The 12,425-nt window shown below is 36.4% G+C and overlaps 1 protein-coding gene across 1 annotated transcript in view; it reads left to right on the top strand.

The window, feature by feature from the left end:
* The first annotated feature begins 346 nt into the window (after positions 1-346).
* Positions 347-12,425, top strand: part of LOC133642750 (sterol regulatory element-binding protein 1-like) — a 63,788-nt gene continuing 51,709 nt past the window's right edge. The window contains exons 1-4 of the mRNA XM_062037112.1: positions 347-1,002; positions 7,601-8,161; positions 11,293-11,468; positions 11,558-11,695. Coding sequence (XP_061893096.1) covers positions 897-1,002; positions 7,601-8,161; positions 11,293-11,468; positions 11,558-11,695 — 981 coding nt within the window. The 5' untranslated portion in view covers positions 347-896. The remainder of the gene's footprint in view (positions 1,003-7,600; positions 8,162-11,292; positions 11,469-11,557; positions 11,696-12,425) is intronic.

Here is a 12,425-nt window from a genome sequence, read left to right on the forward strand (position 1 = left end):
AATAATAATAAAAAATATAATTAAAAAAAAGGCTACCTAAATCACTTTGAAAGTTTTTTAACCAAGATACCAATATATGGGCTTTTGTACTCTTAATCATTCTCCAAGATGTTATTGACTATTTCGGCAACCTATGAAAATTTGGGGTATTTCCTTGTCCTTGCATAGACGCGCATGATGTAATCCCAGACTCACAGTTGTGACGTCATATCACCCCACTCCGCTATCTCGTTTTCAATTGGTCACTTTTTCTGGTTGTACAGGAGGCGTTGCCGCTGCGGGTCGAACAAGCTTGACATATATTTTTATTTCCACGCTCGCTTCCCATTGGCTCTTGACGGACAAACCCTAGCCGCGCGCCTCCCGGTAAACTTACCGAAATTCGACTGGAGTTTGATGAGCTGACACATATTTATGAATAGTAGTGCGGTAATAAGGTAGTTCTGGCACCATATAACGTCCCTGTTTCGCATTAGAGATCACATTCTGTCAGGAGACAGTCACGACGAGTCCGGAGTGGGTAAACACGGAAGCGATTTCTCTGCCGACGTTGTGATTGGCTGGCAAACCCGTCCGTCATTATCAAAGAGATCCAGAGTGGGTAAACACGGAAGCGATTTATCTACCGACGCTGTGATTGGCTGGGAGACCTGTCCGTCATTACCAAGCGATGATGGCGAGTTTGGCAAGCGTCGTAAGCATGTTAGTACTGAATGGGCTTTAGTGTTTGGACAAGTTTCCCCTCAACCGTCATGGGAGCAGCACAGATGACACAAAAACACTATTAATGGTCATCTTTGAGAATACTCTGTCAAATGTAGTCACCTGAGAATCCAGAGACTGGAATATTGCTTTGAGGGGGTTTTACACTGGAAACCAAATTTTTTTTTTAAAAGATGAACACCTTGTCGTTTGACGATTCTTCGTTGGATAATCTGCATCCAACACTGGCGCTTCACGACCCCAGTGACCTCGACACGGCCCTCCTAAACGACATCGATGGTAAGGATATATTTAACCAGCTAGCGTGCTTAGTTAGCATTGCGGCTAATATCAAACTGGCGATTGTTACTACTGTGAATATTTTATTTTTTTTAATTTGCAGCGTGCGGTGTTTACTTTGTCTTAAATTATACAAAACAAACAACCAGGGTAGTAAAAAAAAAAAAAGGGATAAAGTAATAGTGTTTAACAGGCGATGCTAACCACGTGATCGACCCGCCCACTGCCAGACGGAGGTTACTGGCGTTCATTCCTCGTCCCCTCATTTAACCTTAAACATCCATCCATTTCCTACCGCTTGTCCCTTTCGGGGTCGCGGGAGCCTATCTCAGCAACATTCGGGCCTTAAACATCAACTTTCAAAATACGTCCGCAAAAGCTACTCCATTTGTCACGTTTGCTAACTGCGTCGATGCGCATGCGCCGTTATACTAAACCTATTGTTTTGAGGAATTGTTAACTCTTTATTTTTGTTGCTGTATGTCTCATGTTATGGTGGTGTAAAAAGTTTTAAAATAACAATAACATAAGTTGCACACTGGACGTGACATTGGTGTTTTGGCGCTTCACACGCTTGACCGACAGTAACCCCTTCCAAGTGACGTAGCCCTCCCTTTCCTGTTTTCTCCCAGACGGACTCTGATTGGTCGGAAGCGATCACCTCATCCAAAACATTAGACTTAGACTTAGAAAAACTTTAATGATCCACAAGGGAAATTGTTCAACACAGTAGCTCAGTTACAATGATGGAAAGGACAATGCAGGTATAAATAGACTAATATAGCTATAAAAAAAAATCTAACATATATACAAATATATACATAATATGTGTACATAGTAATTTATATACAGATATATTATATTATGTCTATAACATATATACAATATAAACCAATGACCATGTACAATATTACAGTATATACAGTCTATATGACAGCAGCAGCAAAAAATGGAGAGTAGGTCCAGCAGGAAATAGAAAATAGACATTATAAACAAAGAGAAGTAGCTAACATGTCAGGTGTCAGGTAGGGATGTGCGTATCGATCCTGTGGTATCGATATATCGATACTCACATGCTACTCATTTGGCATCACTTTTCTGAAAAAAGTATCGATATAAACCAAAAAACGGCGTGTGGGGGTGCAAGCATCACTTTCAGATGTTTTTGATTACTTACTTAACTTCCTATGTGCTGGGACACCCCTGTACCTGGCAGAGTATAGAGCTGGCCCAGTCACGTGACAGGAGACAGCGAATGAGCGTCGTCAACGTGCAACACACACACAGCCAGCCAGGCATATCCAGTGTTGTCCAATTGTTGACTTAAAACAGGCATTGTTTTTTTTTTTTTTTAGTAATGTTTACTGAATATTTTTGTTTAAATGATTATCCTAAATTCTAATAATTTCCACATAGGGGAATTTACTGTTAGTTGAAAATTGCTTGAGTATTTAAAACAAGATAAGAAAGAGATACAATTTGGAGATTCTTCATCTTTGCATTAAAGTTTTATTTTTTTCCAAGAAAATCTTGAATATATGATTGAATGTGATTTTGGTTTCAATCTGTTACATGATTTCTTACATTTCGAAAACATTAGCCTATTTCATATTTCATTAATTGCTAATTATATCACAAACTTTAAAAAATAACTGCAGCTTCTTGCAATTTGGATTTGACAGTTAATTGGAAAGCCCTAATATTTAATTATTATTATATATAATATATAGTTATTATTATATATAATATTTAATTTATTTTTCATATTTATGTTATTTATTTTAATTTTACTTTTATTATATATTGACCATAGTAAATGTGGTATAAATGGTCTGTATTTGTCTTGTGATTTGTCTTAAATAACAATAGTAATAATATTTTTGACTGACAAAAAATTGGCAATAAGAAATTATTGGTATCGGTATCGGTATCGATGAAAATGCAAGAAAAAGTATCGGTATCGTATCGAATCCTAAAAGTGTGGTATCGCCCATCCCTAGTGTCAGGTAATAGGCAGATGTCATCTTAACCACGATGCTGCACAATAAGTCACACGAAATAACTTTTAATTGTGTGAACGCTCCGAAGCATCACACAATTAAAAGTTTTTCGTTTTCTACACCAAAATTCATCTACCGTAATTTCCGGACTATAAGCCGCACCTGACTATAAGCCGCACCAGCTAAATTTAGGGGAAAATACAGATTGCTCCATATATAAGCCGCACCCGACTATAAGCCGCAGGGTTTTGATGTGTAATTACCGTAGTATATAGGGGTTCCTGCTACCACGGAGGGGATTGTCGGGACAGAGATGACTGTTTGGGAACGCAAAGCGTCCCATTTATTAACTATAAATCTTTCAATCATTCAATCAAACTTTCACATCTTTGACACGGCGAACAGCATTCGTGCAGAGTACAAATAATACAACGGTGCAAAGTAATACAAAGTGCTCGCCTGTACGTTATCAAAATAACCAGCCTACCGGTATATGAAAAGTTACTCTTTAATCATTGTGTCATCGTCTTCCTCCTGCGTACTAAAACCACCGAAATCCTCTTTGTCGGTGTCGGAGAAGAACAGGCCGTAAATAAGCCGCACCCTTGTATAAGCCGCAGGGACCAGAACGAGGGGGAAAAGTAGCGGCTTATAGTCCGGAAATTACGGTATTTATTATTATTCCTCTATTTCGTGGTCTTCTCCAGATTTTACCTTCCACATTTTTCACCCGATTCAAACCGTTCCAACTTCAAACTGTTCAGTAGTGATGGGTTGATGAGGCGTCATGAAGCGTTTCGACACATTGCAAAACTGTATTGATACTGCGTCACTAAATACTGACATCTGCTGGACATTAAAAATCCCTACAGGCAACCTATGGACCGACTCAACTGACACTGATTTTATGACCTAGTATAAATGATAAATGGGTTATACTTGTATAGCGCTTTTCTACCTTCAAGGTACTCAAAGCGCTTTGACACTATTTCCACATTCACACACTGATGGAGGGAGCTGCCATGCAAGGCGCTACCAGCACCCATCAGGAGCAAGGGTGAAGTGTCTTGCCCAAGGACACAACGGACGTGACTCGGATGGTAGAAGGTGGAGATTGAACCCCAGTAACCAGCAACCCTCCGATTGCTGGCACAGCCACTCTACCAACTTCGCCACGCCGTCCCCACACAATAATATAAACCAAGTCATTGTATTTTTTCATTTAGGATTATTTCATATCTTCATTTAAATAAAAATATCTTTTTTATCTTTTTTAGATACAGTCAATAAATAATGTGAACATGTATCATAACATGGAAATCTAAGAGAACGTGTTGTGAATGAGGATGCTTGTGGACTGGGATTTTTATTTATTTTTTTACACATTTTTATTAAAAAAAAACAGTTTTTCCAACGTATTAAATTTTAGACAATTTCTCTTCTTAGTTAATATTTCTCCGGCTGTAAAAAAGACCCGCTCACAGGGCACAGAGGAGGCGTCAGTGCGACACAGTTCGCGTATTGGTGACGTGACCGAAACAGCTCATTATCGGTCACGTGACTTTCTAAAAGCGGTACGCGCACCGACACAGGGTGTTGCTCTATGAGCTCGACGCATGCGCCGATACATTGGTGTTGCCGGACCCATCACTACTGTTCAGCCTATTCGGGAATCGCAGACTTTCCCTTGACAAATTCCAAAAAAATTCCCAGATTTCCCCCGAATTCTAGGATTTCCGGGCACATTTTTTCCCCATTCAGAATGAATTGGCCATTTTTTCAAACTTCCACCATTTCCACATTTTTCAACCTATTCAAACCATTCCACCTTCAACTAGGGGTGTAAGGGTACACAAAAATTTCGGTTCGGTACGTACCTCGGTTTAGAGATCACGGTTCGGTTCATTTTCAGCAGCAGGACTTTTAACAGGGGCCAGGAAACGCCAGCATATAACCCCAATTCTTGAGAGTTGGCACTGGCTCCCTGTTCATCTTAGAATTGATTTTAAAACCTTGCTGTTTGTTTTTAAAGCTTTACATGGACTGGCACCTCAGTATATCTCGGACCTCATCCAAATTTACACTCCTGCGCGCGCTCTGAGGTCCGAGAGCCAGCTCCAGCTCGGGGGGACCCAAGACCAGACTTAAAACCAGGGGAGACAGGGCCTTCTCTGTGGTTTTTGATTGATTGAGACTTTTATTAGTAGGTTGCACAGTGAAGTACATATTCCGTACAATTGACCACTAAATGGTAACACCCGAATAAGTTTTTCAACTTGCTTAAGTCGGGGTCCACTTAAATTGATTCATGATACAGATATATACTATCATCATAATACAGTCATCACACAAGATAATCACATTTAATTATTTACATTATTTACAATCAGGGGTTGGCCCTAAGCTCTGGAACACTCTGCCCCTCCATGTTCAAACTGTTTCCACAGTGGACTGTTTTAAGTCTCGTCTTAAGACCCACTTTTATTCTTTGGCTTTTAACACTACGTGAGTTGTGTGTTCCTCTGTCCTCTGTTGTCCTCTGTGTTTTTTATTTATTTATTTATTTTAAATACATTTTGATTTCTATTTACTGTTTTAATTGGTTTTACCCTTTAAAATCGTTTTTAATCATGTTTATTTTTATATTGGTTTTATATTGGTTTTATACTTATTTATTTTTTGTTTTTATTCAGTCATTGGTGGAGCATAATATTGTTTTTAATATTGTTTTTAACATGGCTGTGCAGCACTTTGGAAACATTCTTGTTGTTTAAATGTGCTATATAAATAAAATGGATTGGATTGGATTTTCGGTACAGTAAGAAAACAACAAAATATAAATTTTTGGGTTATTTATTTACCAAATTTGCTAAATCTTCCACCAAAAATATTTTTCTTAGTGTTATATTTGATGTGAAGTAATGGGAACCTTGGATAGGTCAATAATTCATAATAACATTGATTTTGATTCAATATTATGTTTTGAGCAATGACAGTTTGAAAGAAAAAAAAACAGCTTTGTTTTATTAGTCAACATTGCAACTTTTTCTAAATTACATTTCACATTTAAGCTTTTTTATTTCACTTTTGTTATGTTTTTGTTTATTTGAATAGTATTTTTAGAATGTGCCGTGGGCCTTTAAAACATTAGCTGTGGGCCGCAAATGGCCTCCGGGGCACACTTTTGACACCCCTGCTATAGATAATAAAAAATTAAATGTGATAAATCTATGGATAAAAAGCAGAGCCTGGCGAAGCATGCGCGTTTATCATAACTCTCTCTCTCTCTCTGTCTCTGCCCCTCCCTCACCAATGCTGCTTATCGCACAATTTGTTTTGTTTTTAACCCCTTCTTAACCCTGAACGTACATTGAAAATACACGCAACCCTAACTCAAAACGCCGGACATTTGAAGCATTTAAGAAACTCCGCCCTGACAGCTCCGCAAAAGAGGACATGTCCGGTGAAAAGAGGACGTATGGTCAGTCTATCCTAGCCCGTTAGCTGCTAGCATGCCGTGTGTTGTGCCTCGGTGTGCATTGTTTACACAACGTGCGTTACGCTACCTAATATGTCCGTGTGGAAACTCGTTCGGCACACCTCCGAACCGAACCGGAACCCCCGTACTGAAACGGTTCTATACAAATTCACGTACCGTGAATAACTTCAACACATTCCACCATCCTGGAAAATCAAAGTTTTTTTTTTTCCAAGTTCCAAAAAAATTCCAGGATTTTTCCAGAATTCCTGGTTTTCCAAAGCCCTATTTCCACCCTTTTTTCTGGCGACTACTCCTCCCACATTTTTCAACACATTTCAACCGTTCCACCGTCAAAACATAACTCTTAATTAGGACAAAAAACAAAGTTTATTTTTTTTTAAATGTAAAAATTCCCGGTTTTCCCAAAATTCCAGGAATTCCGTAATACCATTTCTCAATTCAACATGTTACTACTTCAACATTTCTTGACCGATTTAAACAATTCCAACACCAACCAATTCAGCTCATCAGGACAATCATGTTCCTAATCGGTTTTTTTTTAAATCCTGCTTTTCCCCAAATTTTCAAATTTCCTGGAAGTTCCCATTGAAATGAATGGGACATTTTTCCAAGTTGCATAATTCCCACATTTTTCAAACCATTCCAACATCAACACATTCCACTCATCCTGGACATTCAAACTAGCACTTTCCCAAGTATCAAACCAAATTCCGGTTTTTCCTGGAAATTGAAACTCTTCAACATTTAAACCATTCCAGCATTCAAACTATTCTGACATTCATGCTATATTCTGTCAGCATTTCAGTTCAACTTCAGCATTGGAGCATTCACACGCAATTACTTCAAGGATTGCCTCTTCTAGTTGTATCTTATTATCTGTAATTGGGACTATTTTTAAATGTGTTTCTGTAATTGCTTCTATTTGGTAATGCAGTAATGTCTTCCTGTTTGCTTTAATATTGACTACATTGCCTACCAGGGATAATTATTAATTAACATTGTGCATGATGTAATGTCAATATCAAAACATCACACCAAATGTGCATGTCTTCCTCTCAATGGTTTTCTGTTCTGTTTTGTTATTGTTTGTTGCCAGACATGCTTCAGCTCCTTCACAACCAAGAAGGGGAATTTGGACTCTTTGACAACCCTCCATACGCCGGACCGACCACCAATCTAAACCTTTCCTGCCTCCCTCAGTCCGTCTCGTCGTCCAGCCCCCTTCCCACCACTACGACAGCACCTTTATCCTCTTCATCCTCCTCCATTTTAAGCAGCAACCCCCATTTGGATGCGCTCCTGGGCCCTCCCATCACCCGCAGCTCATCTACCCCGGACAAAACCTTCCAGCCCGTTACCTTTCGGCAGTCCCCCCTGTCTCCGGTGTCAAGCTCCATACCACGGCAGCAGCAGCAGGCCTCCCCGCCGCAAGCTCAGAGTCTCAGACAGCCTAAGGTGGAACCGTCCCAACCCATTCCGGGTCATTCTTCTCCTCTCCAGGCAGCGTCACCTCATGGATCACCGCCAAAAAACCCTGCGTTAAGCGCCACAAGCGTCCAACTTTTTGCTACCCCGGTACTCCAGCCTCAGCCTCCAAACCTGCCACAGACACTACTTCAGACCCAGACTCTGAACAAAGTCCAGAACAACTACATTGGTATGTACTGTGATGGTTTGTCTTCATGTACAGTGTATTGTTTTTTTAATCCAATAACCATGCAATCAGATCATTTTAGCCTATTTGATCATACTTTAATAAAATACACACCCGGTAAGTTGACAAACATTTACTTTTTAATATATAAAATAATTATACTACGAGGATATAGTCAAATAATACAACATTATGTTAAAATTGTCACAAAGTCAAGATGTTAAACAAATAAAAGCTTTATGAATCTATACTAATAAGTAGAGATGTCCGATAATATCGGCCTGCCGATATTATCGGCCGATAAATGCGTTAAAATGTAATATCGGAAATTATCGGTATCGTTTTTTTTTATTACCGGTATCGGTTTTTTTTTTTGTTTGGTTTTTTTTACACTCATTCACACTCATTCACACAAAAGGGTTGTTTCTTTCTGTTATTAATATTCTGGTTCCTACATTATATATCAATATATATCAATACAGTCTGCAAGGGATACAGTCCGTAAGCACACATGATTGTGCGTGCTGCTGGTCCACTAATAGTACTAACCTTTAACACTTAATTTGACTCATTTTCATTAATTACTAGTTTCTATGTAACTGTTTTTATATTGTTTTACTTTCTTTTTTATTCAAGAAAATGTTTTTAATTTATTTATCTTATTTTATTTTATTTTTTATTTTTTTTAAAGTACCTTATCTTCACCATACCTGGTTGTCCAAATTAGGCATAATAATGTGTTAATTCCACGACTGTATATATCGGTTGATATCGGTATCGGTTGATATCGGTATCGGTAATTAAAGAGTTGGACAATATCGGAATATCGGATATCTGCAAAAAGCCATTATTGGACATCCCTACTAATAAGTGTACATTCTGTCATAGGTATTACAGTTGTATTAAAAAAATATATATACATAATATATAAAATGATATATATATTTTTTTGTAAAAATAAGCAGGACGTTTTTCTTTATTTTGTATTTATTTTTCAAGAATCGAGTTGCACTTATACCACTCAACATTGTTGGATGTTCTATGTTTGATTTATAATACGTTTTAAAATATTTAGGCCCTGTTCGTAAAAAGCTTTATGAATCTATACTAATAAGTGTACATTCTGTCATAGGTATTACAGTTGTATTAAAAAAATTAAAATTCATAATAAATAAAATAATATATATATTTTTGTAAAAATAAGCAGAACGTTTTTCTTTATTTTGTATTTATTTTACAAGAATAGAGTTGCACTTATACCACTCAACATTGTTGGATGTTCTATGTTTGATTTATAATACGTTTAAAATATTTAGGCCCTGTTCGTAAAAAGCTTTATGAATCCATACTAATAAGTGTACATTCTGTCATAGGTATTACAGTTGTATTAAAAAAAAATATATATATATATATATATATACATAATATATAAAATAATATATATATTTTTGTAAAAATAAGCAGAATGTTTTTCTTTATTTTGTATTTATTTTACAAGAATGGACTTGCACTTTTACCACTCAACATTGTTGGATGTTCTATGTTTGATTTATAATACGTTTAAAATATTTAGGCCCTGTTCGTAAAAAGCTTTATGAATCTATAATAATAAGTGTACATTCTGTCATAGGTATTACAGTTGTATTAAAAAAAAATATATATACATAATATATAAAATAATATATATATTTTTGTAAAAATAAGCAGAACGTTTTTCTTTATTTTTTTGTATTTATTTTTCAAGAATCAAGTTGCACTTATACCACTCAACATTGTTGGATGTTCTATGTTTGATTTATAATACGTTTAAAATATTTAGGCCCTGTTCGTAAAAAGCTTTATGAATCCAAACTAATAAGTGTACATTCTGTCATAGGTATTACAGTTGTATTAAAAAATATATATAAAATAATATATATATATTTTTGTAAAAATAAGCAGAACGTTTTTCTTTATTTTGTATTTATTTTACAAGAATAAAGTTGCACTTATACCACTCAACATTGTTGGATGTTCTATGTTTGATTTATAGTACGTTTTAAAATATTTAGGCCCTGTTCGTAAAAAAGCTTTATGAATCTATACTAATAAGTGTACATTCTGTCATAGGTATTACAGTTGTATTAAAAAAAAATATATACATAATATATAAAATAATATATATATTTAAAAAAAAATAAGCAGAACGTTTTTCTTTATTTTGTATTTATTTTACAAGAATAAAGTTGCACTTATACCACTCAACATTGTTGGATGTTCTATGTTTGATTTATAATCCGTTTAAAATATTTAGGCCCTGTTCGTAAAAAGCTTTATGAATCTATACTAATAAGTGTACATTCTGTCATAGGTATTACGGTTGTATTAAAAAAAAAAAATACCGGTATACGTAATATATAAAATAATATATATATTTTTGTAAAAATAAGCAGAACGTTTTTCTTTATTTTTTTGTATTTATTTTTCAAGAATCGAGTTGCACTTATACCACTCAACATTGTTGGATGTTCTATGTTTGATTTATAATACGTTTTAAAATATTTAGGCCCTGTTCGTAAAAAAGCTTTATGAATCTATACTAATAAGTGTACATTCTGTCATAGGTATTACAGTTGTATTAAAAAAATATATATACATAATATATAAAATAATATACATATTTTTGTAAAAATAAGCAGAACGTTTTTCTTTATTTTTTTGTATTTATTTTTCAAGAATCGAGTTACACTTATACCACTCAACATTGTTGGATGTTCTATGTTTGATTTATAATACGTTTTAAAATATTTAGGCCCTGTTCGTAAAAAACAAGAATGTTTTTTTGTCATAAAAATTGTAGGTTTTTTTCCTTTCAGTGTGGCTGTAATCCTCATTTGCACGTTAATAATAATACAAAAAAAATTTATATCATTGTTTAGCATATTCTTGTCCTAAATCTTCTCCAGGATTGGCTCAATTTAAAATAAAAAGTATATTCTATCGCCCTGACCTACTATTTCCTTGCCACAGATAAGACAATTCAGGTGACCCATTGAATCCTGTTATTGCTTCCTTGTCACAGATAGAGGTTCACCGAGTGGTCTACAAATCTTTAACCAGAACTTTCCGCTGTCTTCTACTTTCCTCACCTCCAGCCTCCAACCCAGGCAAAGTGAGCCAGCCCCTTGCCGCCTTGCCCCCCTCGCCTCCTCACGTTCCGCCGGTGACCATCCAGACTCCGCTGCAAGGGTTGCCCACCACCTCTACCTTGTTGACCACGTCGGGAAGCCCACCGACTCAGACCCTCACGCCTCATATGCAGCAAGTACCTGTAAGTGCACAAGAGGGTGAATGCAGTGCGCTTGGATAGATATGATTATGAACTTGAAGAATAACACAAGACATTTGAACCTTTCTCAGGTGATACTGCAACCCCAGTTTATCAAAGCTGAATCTCTGGTGTTTACAACGCTGAAGCATGACCCCTGCATCGTCACTACCATGGCCTCCCCTGCTCCCCTGGTTTCTACCACGACAGCTCACAGCACGCCACTGCAGGTAAATCATGATATACCGTATTTTCCGGACCATATGGCGCACCGGATTATACGGCGCACTGCCGATGAGCGGGTGTATTTAGGTCTATTTTCATACAAAAGGCGCACCGGATTATAAGGCGCATTAAAGGCCTACTGAAACGATTAATAATATTCAGCTTTGCGAAGCTAAAAAAATAGAAGCTAACCTAGCAACGTAGCCAACGTGATAGCATCAGTCTCAAATGCAGATAGAAACTAAATTTAAAAAACCCTGACTGGATGGATAGACAGAAGATCAAAAATACTATTAAACCATGAACATGTAAATACACGATTAATAATATTCAGCTTTTCGAAGCTAAAAAAATAGAAGCTAACCTAGCTACGTAGCCAACGTGATAGCATAGCAGTCTCAAATGCAGATAGAAACTAAATTAAAAAAAAACCCTGACTGGATGGATAGACAGAAGATCAAAAATACTATTAAACCATGAACATGTAAATACACGATTAATAATATTCAGCTTTTCGAAGCTAAAAAAATAGAAGCTAACCTAGCTACGTAGCCAACGTGATAGCATAGCAGTCTCAAATGCAGATAGAAACTAAATAAAAAAAACCCTGACTGGATGGATAGACAGAAGATCAAAAATACTATTAAACCATGAACATGTAAATACACGATTAATAATATTCAGCTTTTCGAAGCTAAAAAAATAGAAGCTAACCTAGCTACGTAGCCAACGTGA

This window comes from Entelurus aequoreus, linkage group LG25 (assembly GCF_033978785.1).
Source record: "Entelurus aequoreus isolate RoL-2023_Sb linkage group LG25, RoL_Eaeq_v1.1, whole genome shotgun sequence".
Classification (NCBI taxonomy): Eukaryota; Metazoa; Chordata; class Actinopteri; order Syngnathiformes; family Syngnathidae; genus Entelurus; species Entelurus aequoreus.